Source organism: Ochlerotatus camptorhynchus, unplaced genomic scaffold (assembly GCF_037179485.1).
Source record: "Ochlerotatus camptorhynchus isolate MF236.1 unplaced genomic scaffold, CSIRO-AGI_Acam_v1.1 ptg000370l, whole genome shotgun sequence".
NCBI classification, from domain to species: domain Eukaryota; kingdom Metazoa; phylum Arthropoda; class Insecta; order Diptera; family Culicidae; genus Ochlerotatus; species Ochlerotatus camptorhynchus.
Genome location: NW_027040858.1, coordinates 7,076,427 through 7,093,856, shown reverse-complemented (window position 1 = coordinate 7,093,856; position 17,430 = coordinate 7,076,427). Strand labels below are relative to the sequence as shown.

The following is a 17,430-nucleotide window of genomic DNA, read 5'->3' as shown; positions in this document are numbered from 1 at the left end:
CAACCTGATACATTTATTGTTAGATTTTCTATAGGTATATATATTTTGGATTTTTTAGAAAAAATCAAAGTTTTTTTTTTGGGTCGTTACGCTTTTTCTTAACATCAGAAAATGTGCGGAAATCATAGTTTTGAGAATATCATTACAATTCCGAACATCTGATAACTTCAGGATAGCTCAGAGAACTTCTAAAACGTTCAGAACTACGGGAAGTGTTTTAAGACCCTTAATATTAGGTTCTAATGGTCTCAGAGCAGTTCCACAAAATTTCAGGAAAATTGCAATAACTGTTCCATTACATTCAGGAAAATTGCAGGAGCTGCTCAGAAGCTTAAAGATTTTAAACGACTTCAATTGAGTTTAAAGATTTTAAGGGAAGCAACGTGAACATTGTGACTGTTCTGATAACTTCAAAATTGAATAACAGGAAAATTGCGGGAACTTTAGGAATGTTTTGAGAGCTTCGAATGTAGGGGAAATGCAGGTATTGTCGGCCTAAGTGTCCCTAATTTGGGCCCATACATAAATTCAGCAATCGACTAATTTTTCAATAGCAACCAAATATATCCATTAGTAACGTCCCAATAACGCGTTCATCTAGATAAAATTGATAAATAGCAGATTTTTAGCGATGGGCCCAATATAAGAGCCATAGGCCAACATTAGAGACATTTCTCCTATTTCGAGAATTTAAGGCAGTTAGAAAAATTGTGAGAAATTACAAGAATTTCAAAAAATTAAACATTTTCAGGGAAGTTAATAGCAGTTTTTGAAACTTCAGAGTGATCCACATATTTTTTTAGGAACTTTAAAGGAGATCCGAGGAATGAAAGGAAGTAATTGGGATTTTTAGAAAATTTCATGTACAGACTGCAGGATAATAGGGTAAAACTTCTATAACATTTTGGGCACTTCAGGAAAGCTTTGAAAACTTTCAGGAGGTTCCATCAGCTTCATGGAAACTGCAGAAACTTTTAAGAAGTCCTAATATTTTCAAGAAAGTCAAGAAATCAGAGAGGTCCAAAGAACTTGTAGATACTTAATTGAAATTCCAAGAACCTAAGAAAACCTAGTTCTTGAGATCTTTAGAACAGCTCAGATATCGTAGGGGCATTCCAGACTTTTGGGGAACTTTAAAGATCCGCAGAGTATAATTTCTATAAATACAGTATAGCTCCATGCATTCTAGGAAAATTTCGATAAACTTAAGTCCAGAGAACTCCTGATCAATTTAGAAAACTTCATATATATTTTGGAAACAAGTCCAAAAAATTTCAGGGGGAAAGGATCATTTGACAGTTGTTGTTATTCACATCGTCGTGATTGTGCGCTGCTAAATTTGTCGATTTTTTATCACACGGACTATCGTTATTCGTTTTTTTTTCCGTTCGGTATACCTGTAATATTGTACTGGTTGTTAGTGGAAAGTGCAGTTCGTTGCGATAATCGTCTAATTAGAGCATATTTTGTGTTGTGAAAACAGTGAAAAAGTTATCCAATCAGACATATTGTAGTGTATATACTGTCTAGCATTGGGCGATCTTGAGAATCCAATTCCTCTTTGCGGATTAGAGCATCTCCACCGCTGTTTCTAAATCACTTTTGGAAACTGAGTCAGCATGACTTCCGCCTGTGACCAATGCGCTAAACCAGTTAAAGGCGATCAAGAATCCGTCTCCTGCATGGCTTTTCTGCGACAGGATGATTCACCTAAAGTGCGAGTGCAGTTTCGAACGCCTTTGGATACGGTTGTGTTTTAAGTTTGTTCTCTGTTTTGTGCGTGCGTTCGCTCTCATAGTTTTCGGCTGCAATTGCCGGATTATCGCTGGCGCTCTGCCTCCCGGACGTTTATACGTGTGTGATTATTAGTTTTCTCGCTTTCCGGGAAGTTTTAGAATAGAGAAAGAAAACGTGAGTCAACATGTTTGCAAGCATCAGAAGAGATGTCGCGATCTGCGTTGTTTGATTTTCTCCTGGACCAGAAATTAGTGGCATCGCGAGTGATAATTTTTAATTTCAGTTTATTTACGCGCTGCAAGATGCGTGAAAGAGCTCGGCACAATCGGTGTTGATGTTGGCTCGCTTGTAACTTTTTTTGTTGTGTTTGATCAAATTGATCGAAATTGTACCAAAAGTGCTTCTGAACGTGTTTCGCAGTTGGGTGTGGTGAAATTCGTGAATTCGCGGTTTATGTTCAGTGAAAATTCCGTGTCACAAAATTGCTCACCGAGTTTTCTTTTTTTGCCGTTCGACGACGACGGGTTTGCGAGAGAAAAAGAAGCATCGGGAATTTGCTCTCGGATGTATTGATTTGGTGAGTACGTTCCAGTTAAAGATTGTTCTTATACATATCTCGATTGCATTTTCGAGAGCTGCACGTTCGGAGAGCTTTGAGATTTAGGCGTTGTTGCATTTGCGGGCAGATGATTTGGTCGCCGGTAAGGGCCAGGAAGTGCTGCCAGCAGATGAATCAAGAGGTATTCGAAACAAAATTGATAAGAAATGTCCATTAAAATCGATTTAATACAGTTGAACAAATTTCAAAACTATATACGTGCCAGATTTGGAAATAATATTTTTTGAATCTGGAAGTGTGTTTATGACACCATTATCCATTTGATAAAGGTAGAGTGAACATGCGGGCTTATTGTAAGTAAAAGTGACCTCGGAGTGGTCGTGAATTTTCAGGCATTCTGAAATGGGTCACTGGAGCTGCAATAGAGCTAACACCTTCTAACTCCCGGACTAAACCTGCTTTAATTTAAGGGTAATAAAAAGCAGTTTTCTTCCATAATAACACTAACGGACAGTGGGGGTTAGATTGTACACACACACACACACACACACACACACACACACACACACACACACACACACACACACACACAAGCATACGACCATTGGACACACGAGAAATGATAAAGAATTTTCTTAATAAAGAAACGTTTTTTTATTATTATTATTATAGTCACTTTAACGCTCTTGGCTCATTCGTGACTTGTCCGGGGGTGAGATTTGAACTCGTGACTTTGGCGTGAGAGGTATGGATGCTAACCACTACGCCGGGGTCGCCCCCATAAAGAAAACTGTTGACATAGCTGTATTAAGTGAAGTATGGCTTAAACCAGGAGAGAACTTTAATTTTCCAGAATTCAAATTTTCTAAAGCAAGTCCAAAAAAACCCAAATCACCCTAATTGTCCTAGAGGTGAATTAATAGACCATTTACTTGAAAACAGAGACTTAGTTCTACGTAATAACGGCTCCAGTACATTGATTAAACCACCAAATACACTCCCCTCAGCAATAGATCTAACTTTTCAGTAATAACAAAAGCATCAAAATAGAAATAGAAAACTCAGCTCCCAATAATCAAACCAATGTAGAATTCTTTAACAAAAATCAAGCAGTAGAGAAAATAAATCAAAAAATAGCAGAACAAATTAATGCTTCAAAATATAATTTAAAAATAGGAAAGGTTAAACGAATACCTAAACCTTGGTGGGCTATAGAAATTGAGGAAATACTAGAATCGAAAAACAAAAAAATAAAGGAATTTAATAAAAATCAAACGATCCAAAATTTAAAAGATTTTAAAAGAGAAAGAGCAATATTAGAGAGAAAAATAAGAAGCGAAAAGAGAAAAAGCTGGAAGGAACTAATTAACTCTATAAATCCAGATATGTCTCAGAAAGAGTTGTGGAATACAGTAAAAATAATTTAATATTACTAAACGACAAACAATTGGCAACACAATTCATGCATGTTAACTTCCCTACAATATCATCTGAAATTAACTATATTCCAATTACAACACAGCAGCAGATAAAAATAGATTTCAGAGATAAAGGGTGATACGGTCAAAATTTGGTCAATATCAACTTGACGTATTTCTTTCAATTTTGCATTTAAAAAATCTGAACACCCCATATTTTGAAGGTGTGTGTGTGTAGAATGTTGCTCCTATTTTGATTTTGGAATTCACTCTTCAGTTGTCAAAATGCCGTCCAAGCAAGAAGAGCAGCGTATCAAAATTTTGCTCGCGCATCGCGAAAATCCGAGCTACTCGCACGCAAAGTTGGCAAAATCGCTAAAAGTTGCCAAATCAACCGTTACAAATGTAATTAAAGTGTTTGGGGAACGTTTGTCGACAGCCAGGAAGTCTGGATCGGGGGGAAATCGAAAACCGGAAGCCGCTGAGACGACAAAGAGAGTTGCCGGTAGTTTCAAGCGAAACCCTAACCTCTCTCTCCGAGATGCCGCAAATAAGCTGGGTGTATCGTCTACAACCGTGCATCGAGCCAAAAAACGAGCCGGACTATCGACTTACAAGAAGGTAGTGACTCCAAATCGCGATGATAAACAAAATACGACGGCCAAAGCGCGATCCCGGAGGCTGTACACGACGATGCTGACGAAGTTTGACTGCGTGGTAATGGACGACGAAACCTACGTCAAAGCCGACTACAAGCAGCTTCCGGGACAGGAGTTTTATACGGCAAAAGGAAGGGGAAAGGTAGCAGATGTTTTCAAGCACATGAAACTGTCAAAGTTCGCAAAGAAATATCTGGTTTGGCAAGCCATCTGTACCTGTGGCTTGAAAAGCAGCATTTTCATAGCTTCCGGGACTGTCAACCAAGAAATTTACGTGAAAGAGTGTTTGAATAAACGTCTGCTGCCTTTCCTGAAGAAACACGGTTGTTCCGTACTGTTTTGGCCGGATTTGGCATCTTGCCATTACGGTAAAAAGGCCATGGAGTGGTACGCCGCCAACAACGTGCAGGTGGTTCCCAAGGACAAGAACCCTCCCAACACGCCAGAGCTCCGCCCAATTCAGAAATACTGGGCTATTGTCAAGCGGAACCTAAAGAAGACCAAAAAAACTGCTAAGGGCGAGCAGCAGTTCAAGGCAAACTGGCTTTCTGCGGCGAAGAAGGTGGACAAGGTGGCTGTACAAAATCTGATGGCAGGGGTCAAGCGTAAGGCCCGGCAATTCGGATTTGGAAAAGCGGAAGCCTAACTGAATATTTTTCCTGAATTTTATACTAATTGAACTTGAAAAAGAAATTTAATTTGATTTTTTAAATAAACGATTTCACTGATTTACACGCGTTTTCCCTTGACCAAATTTTGACCGTATCACTCTTTATAAGAAGGTTCGTTTATTCAAAAAAAGATCATTCAACCCCGGGACCAGATCTTCTCTCATTTTATATACTAAAACGTATCAATCTAAATTTACAAATACGAATCTCTGAGCTCTTGAATGAAGTTCTCAATTCAGGTAATATACCAGAAGAATGGAAAGCAATCAATATAGTCGCTCTACTGAAGACAGGTAAAGATCCGAATGAATGTAATTCGTACAGACCATTAGCTATGATGAATGTGTTATTAAAACTCATTGACTGTACAGTCAAAAAGGAATTGAACGAGTACATAACAGACAATAACATTCTTCCAATTAATTCTTTTGGATTTCGAAAAAAATATATCAGCAATCAATTGCGTCAATTACTTGGTTTCTATAGTACAACAGTCAAAAAGAGAAGGTCTGGTTATGGTTGCGACATTTCTAGATTTGTCAAAAGCTTTTGATAATGTCAATGTAGATAAACTCTTAGAAACGCTTCGAAAAGAAAGTATCCCTAATCATATAATAAACTGGATATACCATTAAAGGGCGAACACGAAATTATTGCGACACATTCAACAGGGCATAACTTTTTTACCATTGGGTAAAAATCAACCAAATTTTGCACACTTTCTCATTAATGTGTATTGTGTACATGCTGTCAAACTCGAAGTCGTGTTTTTCGATTCAACGAAAATGGAGGTGAACCAACGCGAGTTGAGAGAACAAATTCTTTCCAAACACCTGGAATTTCCTGACCTGTCGCACCGGCAGTTGGGAAAAATGTTGAACATTCACCATTCAACCGTCTCCAGAGTGTTGAAGCGGTTCCAGGAGCGGTTGACGTTGGACCACGGCAAAGGAGCTGGAAGAAAACCGGAACCGGAGAACAAAAAGACGGAGGGAAAGGTGAAGCGGATGATTAAAGCAAATCCCAACGTCTCAAGCCGTGATTTGGCTAAAAAGATCGGCATGTCGCAGAGCTACGTCCAGAATGCAAAGAAGAGAGCTGGACTACATACATACAAGGTACAGAACTTCCAAACCGCGATGAGCGGCAACAATCGACAGCTAAAACTCGGGCACGGAAGCTCTACGAGAAGATGCTGACAAAATATGGCTGCTGTGTGATGGACGACGAAACGTATATAAAAGCCGATTTTAAGCAAATTCCGGGGTTGGAGTTTTTCACCGGCAAGAGCAAGTTCGATGTGGACGACAAATTTAAGAAGAAGAAAATGCCGAAGTTCGCCTCCAAATATCTCATTTGGCAGGCCATCTGCTCTTGCGGACTGAGGAATGAGCCTTTCGTGACAAAGGGCACAGTAAATGGCGAGATCTACAAATCTGAGTGCCTCGAGAAGCGCCTTTTGCCGTTCTTGCAGCAGCACGACGAAGCTCCGCTGCTTTGGCCAGATTTGGCATCATGCCACTATTCTAAAAGTGTCCTGGAGTGGTATGAGGCCAATTCTGTCCATTTTGTTCCAAAGGACATGAATCCGCTAAACTGTCCGGAGCTTCGCCCGGTGGAGCAGTACTGGGCAATAATGAAGCGGGAACTTCGGAAGAGCAAGAAGACAGTCAAAGACGAGAAGGACATGTTAAGAAAATGGAAAAAAAAAACTGAGAAACTGGTACCGGATGACACTGTAAAGACTTTGATGGAGGGCATCAAGCGAAAATGCGTTCAATTTTACACTCAAGGCTCCATCGATTAACTTTTCTTTTGATTTTTGAAGTAAATATATGTATAAAACTACCCTAAAATTTTGGTTTGATTCTAAACATTATAAGAAAATTGGCATGACATTTTCGGTGTCGCAATAATTTCGTGTTCGCCCTTTACCTTAGAAACAGAAAAACCATCTTAAAATTAAATGATGGTACTGAAATTACACACATAACTAATAGTGGACTACCTCAAGGGTGTCCATTATCCCCTATTGTATTTAACCTATACACCAAAACTGTACATAACATAATTCAGGAAGACGGAACATTGATACAATTTGCAGATGATTTCACGGCAGTAATTATTAATTATATCAGCTATTTTCACAGATTCGAAGTGTGCTTGCACATTAATTAACAACCCCAATCAAAACGAAAATTATGTGATCAAACAGCTAATAAATATAGTTGAGAAATCATCGATAGAAACAGTCTATATTCAGTGGATTCCTGGCCACATAGATTTAGTCGGTAATGACAGAGCGGATCATGCGGCCAAGCTTGGAACAACTCGAAACACTATAGAACAGATTAGTTTTACATTACAAGATTTGATTAATATTCTTAAGAAAGAAACAGAAAGCATTTGGCAAGATCAATACTCACAAATTTCATCTGAAAAAGGCAAATTTCACTTTGAACATGCTAAACAAACTTCTTTGTCACCCTGGTTTAAAAAAAATGTTATCACGCATCAGGTCGGGACACATGACAACAAAGGACAGACTAGCTACATGGAAACTGATTCCAAATGATCGTTGTGACCAATGTGACGTGACAGAGAACCTATGGCACATACTGTACGATTGTCCAAGATACTATTCGATTAGAACTGGGTTTCCAATTTTATTAAATAACACTCCCATTCAATTAATTCTAGCCAAAAAAAATTAAGCAGAATATACGGCAATAGTTGAATACCTGAAAACAATAAAACAGAATGTTTGAGTCTTAAGGATCAACTTCGAGTTTTGATAAAAAAAAATACATATCAATATATCTAATGGAATATTAACATATTAACATGACAGTTAAAAGAAAAAAAAGACAGCTGATCGCAACTGTCTCGTGGACAGCCTTATTGGATTAACACCGACGTCGGCTTGACAGCAGTCTGATATTCATGGTTCATTCTCAGGGGCTTTAAAGGGCGTACCCCTGGTGTCCAATGCCAATGACCGTGGGGCTCAAAATTAGGGCTTTTGAGTTATGGACCATGGGAAAAAAAACAAATCAAGACTAGGCCAGATGATATTTTCATTTTATGAAGCAATGGATTCTAATCGATTTGGATGACAAGCCGGTAGCCGTAATTGCACTTGTGTCGAAGCCAACCAACGTGCTTTGAAACGCAATCACTCACTAATCACAAACCGCACACGCCGAAGCAAATCCCCCTCAATCCAATCCCGTTCGGCGTAGGCCGGACAAAACTAGTCCGGTTGGGTTTATTTATTTTCAAACAATATTATATGTCCATTGCAGTAATCCACTTCTCGCATAGAGAGCTCAAGCGATAAGCACGGGAACAGGGCATGTATTGTCGGGCGGAGTTGATAGGTAACTTACCGAACACTTTCCTGCCGACTGAAGCAGCTTCCCTGGGTGGAAATCCGTGCCAAACTGGGCACAACCGTCAGCGGCAGATTTCCGATCACACTGTCCAGCGAGTCCGGTTCCTCCTCGATCACCCCGGGACGCATGAAAATCCGGGTCAGGGGTTTCTTCTCCTCCATCAAGGCTACCTGGCGGTCGGACATTTCTTGATTCGCTTTCAAACACCTGAACACCTGGATTCCAGTGCAGATTCACTTTATTTTCGTGTACAATTTCTCTTCTTATATCTCTTTTTTTTTAATAAATTCTAAGGTAAAACTTTTTCACTTATGGCATAATCGTTTGGGTGAATTTAATTCACCGTATAGCTTCTATTCTTCTCACTTTGTGTTATTTATCTCGTAAAACTGATATGAAAACCTTATTTCAAAAAATTCAATTTGTGCTATTCCTTGATTTAAAAAAAAAGCTTAACCACTTATAACCTACACTGAGCTAGCTCGAATGGAAAGTCCTGCGTTTTATTTTTACTATTCTTCAAAGCCTTCAACTATCCAAAACACCGCGTAACTGCTGAATGTTCTACTATCAACAGGTTCCGTTCATCACGACCATCATCCTCATCTCCGCTAGAATTGTTCCGCTTCGCAGATTGGTAGTTGTTCTTGTTCTACTGCGGTGGCGATGGCCGAGGCGGAGGAGCTGTCATCGGTATCATCGGTTAACCCTACCGGAGAGGTACGACAACGCGGAGACGGCGGAGGGCAATCGGACCGGACCGAACAGGAAAGAAAGAAATTAATTAAATCCAATTAGTAAACCGCCTCATCTCAACGGAGTGGCTCGTTTTCGCTCGCTTTTGACACATTTGACACTGAACTTCGGCACGCACCAAATAATGTGAGTTACATGAAACAAAAGCCACACACAGGCCGCCAGAGAGGGAGCGATCGAAGCAGTCGTTGTTAGTAAAGCGGCCTACTAAGGACTTGGTTTTCGGCTTGAGGTTAGGAGGGGATTTATTGTTTTATCTGTGAGCACACCGGTCGACTGCGATCGAGCGACTAATTTAGTCCGACTCCCGATCTACGGAAAGGGCACACCGGCCAACCGGACAGTGCCGAATGGTGCATCTCGTGTTTGCCTTTGTGTTGTGCTGCGATGTGTGTGACATATCTACGAACATCATGCGGGCAGAGGTTAGCAATTTTGTTAGCTTAGTGCGAGATGATCGACAATCGGACCGCGAGAAGAGGAAGCTGGCTTGACTGGGTTCAATTGTTGGAAAGCATGCATTCCGAACTCGCACCAAGTGCTCCAACTTCCCCTATTGGATATGACATGGAACATATGATTTAATTAAATCACAATGGACAGTGATGCTCGGTATGCGAACGGTGGCGAACTGTGTAGTGTTAGTAGCTGTGATTGTGACCCGAGCTGGTCAGCTTGAGATGAGTGGGGGTCATTAGGTCTAGTTTAACCCAATCGACATTCGCTGAGCACTGGAGGTTACGCTTGCGGAGACGGATTGTCTGGCTTGTGTACATATATGAGGCTTAGCTGGAGTTTGACAGTGTTTGTAAATCTGCCTAGCAACTAACTTTGTTGTAAATCGCTTCGCGTGAAATGATGATTGATTTATTATGGGTGAACTGTTGAGGAAATTGATACAAATAATCTGTTTGATATTCTCGCATTACTTTTTAATATAGAAAGGTAACGTTAAGTCCAATTTAACTTTCAGTTAATCCATTTTAAAATACATAGATCAATGTAAATATTCTCTCGATTAAACTTCTAGCATTTCACACCGTTGATCCGCACTCCGTGATTTCACTTATTATTCACTGCGGTGCACACTCTACGATGGCTCTACGGTGCGAAAATACTGATGTTTGATCGGGAGAATACTAACATTAATCTATCGATTTGAAGATCGATTAACTGCATTTGCATTTCAAGCTTATTGCGTGCACTCAACATAGTGTTCTAGATACACTTCCACAGTTATTAACTGAGAGCTTTCAATGCCAATACAATGATACTCTATGCCCAGGAATTTCGCGAAAATTTCCAACCTGAAAGATTCCCTTGACTGAACCGGAAATCGAACCCGCCACCTTCAGCTTGGTAATACCGCGCCTTTACTGGCTAGACTATGAGACCCTTAGCGTTAGCTTTCTATATTAAAACAGGGCTGTGGGGTTGGATCTAAATCGGTCAACTCCGACTCCTTTGATTTCAAAATAACCGACTCCGACCCCGACTCTGACTTCTGACTCCTCGACTCCGGCTTCGATTACGAACTACAATACAATAAAAATATACTTCATCCAATTTGAGTAAATTAAGAATTTAAGAAGAGATTGACAATTTAAGAAAAAGTAATCCAAGGTTAGAAAATTGATTGGTTGATTTTTTGAAGATAATTCGTAAATTTTTCAAAGATGTCCTAGTTCAGTGATATATACATTTATTTGTACAATATCACATTTAAGATAAGACATAATCAACAATAGTACGCTACAATACTCGGTTTGCGGCTGCCGCTCTCCATCCTCGGTCATGTCCAATGCTCGCTGGATCACGCTCTACCTGGTCCGCCCGTCGTGCTCTCTGCGCTCCACGCCTTCTTGTGCCAACCGGATCAGTAGCGAACACCAACTTTGCAGGGTTATTGTCCGGCATTCTTGCAACATGCCACCTTCTGGATGCAGGGTTCGCCGTAGAGTGCAGCGAGCTCGTGGTTCATTCTTCGCCGCCACTCACCGTTCTCCTGCACCGTCCTTATCAAACGTCGCTCGAAAACTCCGAGTGCATATCTCTTGTCCATAGAGGACGACCGGTCTTATTAGCGTTCTGTACATGGTACATTTGGTGGGGTTTTGACCGTAGTTTCTTCTGGAGCCCGTAGTAGGTACGACTTCCACTGATGATGCGCCTTTCGTATTTCACGACTCACATTTTTTGTCAGCCGTCAGTAAGGATCCAAGGTAAACGAATTCCTCCACTACCTCGAAAATATCGTGACATTACTTCCTAGACGAATACTGTCATGTTCGGTTCCGCCTACTAGCATGTACTTTGTTTTTGACGCACTCACCACCAGTCCGACCTTTGCTGCTTCGTGTTTCAGGCAGGTGTATAGTTCTGCCACCGTTCCAAATGTTCTTGTGATAATGTCCATGTCGTCCGCAAAGCACACAAATTGACCGGATTTCGTGAAAAGCGTACCCCGGCTGTTGAGCCCGGCTCGTCGCATTACACCTTCTAGAGCGATGTTGAAGAGTAGGCATGAGAGTCCGTCACCTTGTCGCAGTCCCCGGCGAGATTCAAATGAACTGGATAGTTCTCCAGAAACCCTTACGCAGTTTTGCACACCGTCCATGGTTGCTTTGATCAGTCTGATCAGCTTCCCCGGAAAGCCGTTCTCGTCCATGATTTTCCATAGCTCTGTGCGGTTGATACTGTGGTGTGCTGCCTTAAAGTCGATGAACAAATGATGCGTTGGGACCTGGTATTCACGGCATTTCTGGAGGATTTGCCGTACGGTGAAGATCTGGTCCGTTGTCGATCGGTTGTCGATGAAGCTGGCTTGATAACTTCCCACGAACTCGGTCATTTTAGGTGATAGACGACGGAAGATAATCTGGGATAGCACTTTGTAGGCGGCATTCAAGGCGGCTGAAGTTCTCACATTTCTTCGCCTTTCTTGTGAATGGGGCATATTACCCCCTTCTTCCACTCCTCCGGTAGCTGTTCTGTTTCCCAGATCCTGACTATCATCCGGTGCAGGCAGGTGGCCAACTTTTCTGGGCCCATCTTGATGAGTTCGGCTGCGATACCATCCTTACCAGCTGCTTTGTTGTTTTTGAGCTGCTGAATGGCATCCTTAACTTCCCTCAGTGTGGGAGTTCCGTCCTCTGCTGCACTGACGTAGTCGTTTTCTCCATTGCGCTGGTCTCCCGTGCCAACGCTCTCCTCGCCATTCAGGTGCGCCTCGAAGTGCTGCTTCCACCTTTCAATCACCTCACGTCCATCCGTCAAGAGGCTCCCGTCCTTATCCTTGCACATTTCGGCTCGCGGCACGAAGCCGTTGCGGGATGCGTTGAGCTTCTGGTAGAACTTCCGTGTTTCTTGGGAACGGCTCAGCAGTTCCATTTCCTCGCACTCCGCTTCATCCAGGCGGCGTTTTTTTCTCCCAAAAGATGCGGGTCTGCTGTTTCGGCTTCTGTTTATACCATTCCACGTTCTGTCGGGTTCCATCTCTCCGAGGCAACGCTGCCTCGAGATTCTGCGGTTGTACCGTGGCGGGCGTCGGTACCGTACATTGTTGATGACGGAAAGTTTTTGACGCAGTTTGACCACAGACAAACAGACATAACGCTCACAAGTTGTTCATCGAGCAAGCTTTTTAACGGTCAATTTAAAAGTATCTCAGTACTGCCACCGTCATCTGTTCAGCGTAGTACCCACCACAGTGTACTCAACAGATGGCGGTAATGTTTTAGCGACGATATTTTACAATGAGAAATATTCAATGTGTTATGTCTGTTTGTCTGTGGTTTGACCATCACCAGGTAGTGTGTCAGAGTCGATGTTAGCGCCACGATAGATCCTGACGTCGATAATGTCGGAGAAGTGCCGTCCATCAATCAGAACGTGGTCGATTTGCGATTCCGTCTGCTGTGGTGATCTCCAGGTGTAACGATAGGGGAGGCTGTGTCGGAAGAAGGTGCTACGTATGGCCATGTTCTTGGAGGCGGCGAAATCGATGAGCCGTAAGCCGTTCCCGTTCGTCAGCTAGTGGGCGCTGAACTTTCCAATCGTCGGTCTGAATTCCTCCTCCTGGCCTACCTAGGTCTCCTATGATGATCTTGACGTCGTGGCTTGGGCAGCGATCGTACTCGCGGTCGAGCTGCGCGTAAAATGCGTCCTTGTCATCATCAGTGTTTGCAGAGTGAGGGCTGGTCACGTTGATTATGCTAAAGTTGAAGAATCGGCCCTTGATCCTCAACCTGTACATTCTTTCGTCGATCGGCCACCAACCGATCACGCGCTTCTGCTAGTTCAGTGATACACATATTAATTAATAAACAAAACGAATATCAATACAGTAAATCATGCCACGTATTTAGTGAAATCATGAGAATATATTTGAGTAAAAATGTTCGAAAATTTAAATACTCCGAAAACTCAAATTGACTACTTCTTATAGTGTTAACAAATTCGATGCGATCCATGTTTGCTGATGATACAAACATAGACAAACAGACATAGCCCTCGCAAGTTGATCATCGATAAAGAACATTTTAAATGTTTCTTAGTTGATTTTACCGCCACCTGCGATGGGCATAGTCAATTCCCTTGCGTTTGATGTTTCCACATTGTCGACTTCCCCGGGCTTAGAGTATGATCACAGACAAACAGACATAATTCTCATAATCACATTCTTCGCAAATAAGGTTTAAGTTGGGAATGTAGTCGCATTTGTCATGGTGGTGCCACTGAAGCGTTAAGCAAGCCACCACATTTCTAACTTGATAAGGGGGGCAAGGCATCCCACTACAGCAAGTAACACATACTAATCTTAAGAATACAGAAAAAAAAGTTGTTGAATATTAGATCCAAACAGTAGCATATTGGTAAATTCGATTGTTGTGTAATATTGCGCTGTTCGATGCACACAGAATTTGAGAACAAATCATTTTGAAGACAGTAACATTAGAGTGTTTCAAAATAGGTCAAAGTCTTCAATTCCAAACGCTACCCCCTGGAATGGTAGTTTTGGAGATTAGAAACACCCTGCCAACATTTGAAATCATTTGGTTCACGGTAACTCCTCGCTCAAAGGGCTTAAAGTTTGTATGGGGAAAATCGACAAAATGTATGGGGGAGCGAGCCAGTTTCACATTCGCGGCTCTAGGTGGTATTGGGAGTATCTTGGCTCAAGACCAGATGTAAATCCGACTTAACCGCGAAAAGTTATTAGCGTTTCAAATGAACACCCCCTGCCTTACTTTTGGCGAGGACCTAACGCGCTTTGTGCGGTTTTTATTTTTACGAACAGACATACGAATAGCAATGTTTGCATGAGTATAATTTTTTTTGTTCCACCATGAAATTGACTCAAATTTTCACAGTGAGTAGAAAAATTCGAACAGATTGGCCGAATGGTTCTGGTTTTATTCCGGGTTTCCAAGAGGCCATCGGAGGGAGAAAAGGCACCAGTCGTCTTTTGAACAAGGTGAAGCAGGAAATCCACAGTAACAGGCATCTATGGGTAGTGCTGATTAATATTTTAACAAAACCAACCCAAAACCTGGTTCTAAATACTGAGTGTCCACCGGAAGGTCATCCGGTGACCCGGATCAACATTAATCATGGAGGGATCAAAAAGTGCTACTCCTTCTATAAAATCTCAATCCCAATAATTTCAGGCATTGAAATTGTCGCTTGCCAAATAAATGTCAAGAACAACGATCTTTGCATAGCTTCTATATATGTCCCTCCAAGGACTTCCATAAACCGCCGTCAGCTTTGGAGTTCAGTTAATATCCTTCCATCTCCAGTTCTAATACTGGGCGATATGAACTCACACGGTACTGGTTGGGGCGAATCATACGATGACAATAGAGCGGGTATTTTCTATGATTTGTGCGACGATTTCAACTTGACTATCTTGAACACTGGTGAAGCAACACGTATAGCAAACCCTCCTGCTCGAGAGAGCCGTCTTGACATTTCTTTGTGCTCTAACTCACTATCATTAGATTGTCTGTGGAAGGTTATCAATGATCCCCATGGTAGTGATCACTTGCCAATTATTATTTCAATCAAAAGTGGTCGTCTAAAAACAGATCAGTCAATTCAAGTTCCTTTTGACCTCAAGAGGAACATTGATTGGCAAAAATTTGTATCGGCGGTAACTCTTGGTATTGATTCTACCGATCTCCTCTACCACCACTGGAAGAGTATCGTTTCTTTACCGAACTAATCTACAAAAGCGCATTAGAAGCTCAGAAACGACGTGTTCCAAGTGCATCCCTCAAAAGAAGACCCGCCACCCCTGGATGGGATGACGAATGCACAAAGTTGTATTTTGAGAAATCCGATGCCTTTAAAGATTATCGTAGACATGAAAGATCTGAGCTTGTTGAAAAGTATCTAAAGCTTGAAAAAAAGCTTAAAAACTTACTAAAAGCAAAGAAACGAAATTACTGGCGTACTTTTATCGAGGGACTTTCTAGAGAAACCTCGATGATAACGCTTTGGAAAAAGGCTCGCTATATGCGAAACCGCTCATCATCCAATGAGAGTGAAAAATACTCCTCCCAATGGATATTCGACTTCGCTAAAAAGGTTTGTCCAGATTCTGTTCCAGCACAACCAACTTTACGGGATACAGCCCGAAGTAACGGTTCTCTGGATGAACCATTCACAATACTGGAATTTTCAATGGCACTTCTTTCATCGAATAACTCTGCTCCGGGAAGCGATATGATCAAATTCGACCTTCTAAAAAACCTCCCCAATATCGCTAAAAGACGATTACTTAACCTATATAATTCATTTATGGAATTCAATATAGTTCCACCAGCATGGCGACAGGTTAAAGTAATAGCTATTCAAAAGCCTGGGAAACCAGCGTCTGATCACAATTCTTACCCTCCGATCTCTATGTTATCATGCCTGAGGAAATTATTAGAAAAAAATGATCCTATCAAGACTTGACCATTGGGTTGAATCAAACAATCTACTTCCAAATACGCAATTTGGTTTCCGAAAGAGTAAAGGAACAAACGATTGTCTAGCGATGCTTTCATCTGATATTCAACTGGCCTTTGCGCACAAGGAGCAATTGGCTTCAGTCTTTTTGGATATTAAGGGCGCATTTGATTCGGTTTCCATAGACATACTGTCAGACAATTTGCACAGTAGTGGATTACCCGGTATTTTGAATAATTTCTTGTATAATTTGCTGTCAGAAAAACAAATGACCTTCAATCTAGGTCAACTGACAACTTCTAGAATTAGCTACATGGGCTTACCCCAAGGTTCATGTTTAAGTCCCTTACTTTATAATCTCTATGTCAAAGATATTGATAACTGCTTAGATAATCTATGCACGCTTAGACAGCTTGCAGACGATGCCGTGGTTTCCATGAGAGGTCCACGTGCAGAAATCTTGCAAAGACCATTGCAAAATTCCCTAAATAATCTGTCTCTCTGGGCAAGAAATTTAGGGATCGAGTTTTCACCGCAAAAAAACTGAATTGGTAGTGTTTACAAGGAAGCGGCTTCCAGCCCAACTGCGTCTAAATCTTTTGGGCAGAGACATTACCCAATCTTTAACCTTCAAATACCTTGGAGTCTGGTTCGATTCAAAATGCACTTGGGGTACCCAAATTACGTATTTGAAACAAAAGTGTCAACAAAGGATCAACTTTCTACGATCAATTTCCGGAACATGGTGGGGTGCTCACCCGGAAGACTTCATTAAACTATATAAAACGACTATTTTTTCAGTTCTTGGGTATGGCTCTTTTTGCTTCATAGCGGACATGAAGAAGAACCAGTGGAGGTGCCGGGCAAAGGTGTTTATCCTAGACAAATGGTAAGTTACAAATTCGCTGTTGTCGTTGTCGTAGTCGCTGTCGTAATCGCCGTCGTAGTCGTAGGCAGTACCGTTAGTATATTTAAAATTAACCATCAACCGCTGAAAATATGAATTATCACGTATTTCTGTTGTTCATTACATGCCAAGTAAAATTCGAGAACGTAATTTCATTTGAATAGCTTGTTCAACCAGGTCTTAAACAATCGTCACGTCGGTCATAGCTTGTTATGATTGCCTGAACCATGCGTAAAGAGAAAATCGAAACATTGAACATCGCGTGAAAGTGGATCTTAATGAAGGCCTACGTACTCTTTCGTAGCTTTTAGTTTTAGGATTTCAAAGATCGTCGGTTGCAGTGGCTTGCTTACTGAGCTGAAAAACGTGGT

General features: G+C 41.4%; 2 protein-coding genes across 5 annotated transcripts in view; both read right to left on the bottom strand.

Annotated features, from left to right (window-relative positions):
* Nucleotides 1-8,714, bottom strand: part of LOC135710134 (G protein-activated inward rectifier potassium channel 3-like) — a 66,516-nt gene extending 57,802 nt beyond the window's left edge. The window contains exon 1 of the mRNA XM_065232631.1: nt 8,434-8,714. Coding sequence (XP_065088703.1) covers nt 8,434-8,624 — 191 coding nt within the window. The 5' untranslated portion in view covers nt 8,625-8,714. The remainder of the gene's footprint in view (nt 1-8,433) is intronic.
* Nucleotides 8,715-9,045: 331 nt separating this feature from the next.
* Nucleotides 9,046-17,430, bottom strand: part of Irk1 (Inwardly rectifying potassium channel 1) — a 308,434-nt gene continuing 300,049 nt past the window's right edge. For 3 of the 4 annotated variants that reach the window (XM_065232633.1, XM_065232636.1, XM_065232634.1), the window contains one exon: nt 9,059-9,148. Coding sequence is in view for 1 of the 4 variants with exons in the window: in XM_065232635.1 (XP_065088707.1) it covers nt 9,051-9,148 (98 nt within the window). In the remaining 3 variants the exon portion in view is untranslated. Of the gene's footprint in view, nt 9,149-17,430 lie in introns of all 4 variants that reach the window. The other variant, XM_065232635.1, reaches the window with a different exon arrangement.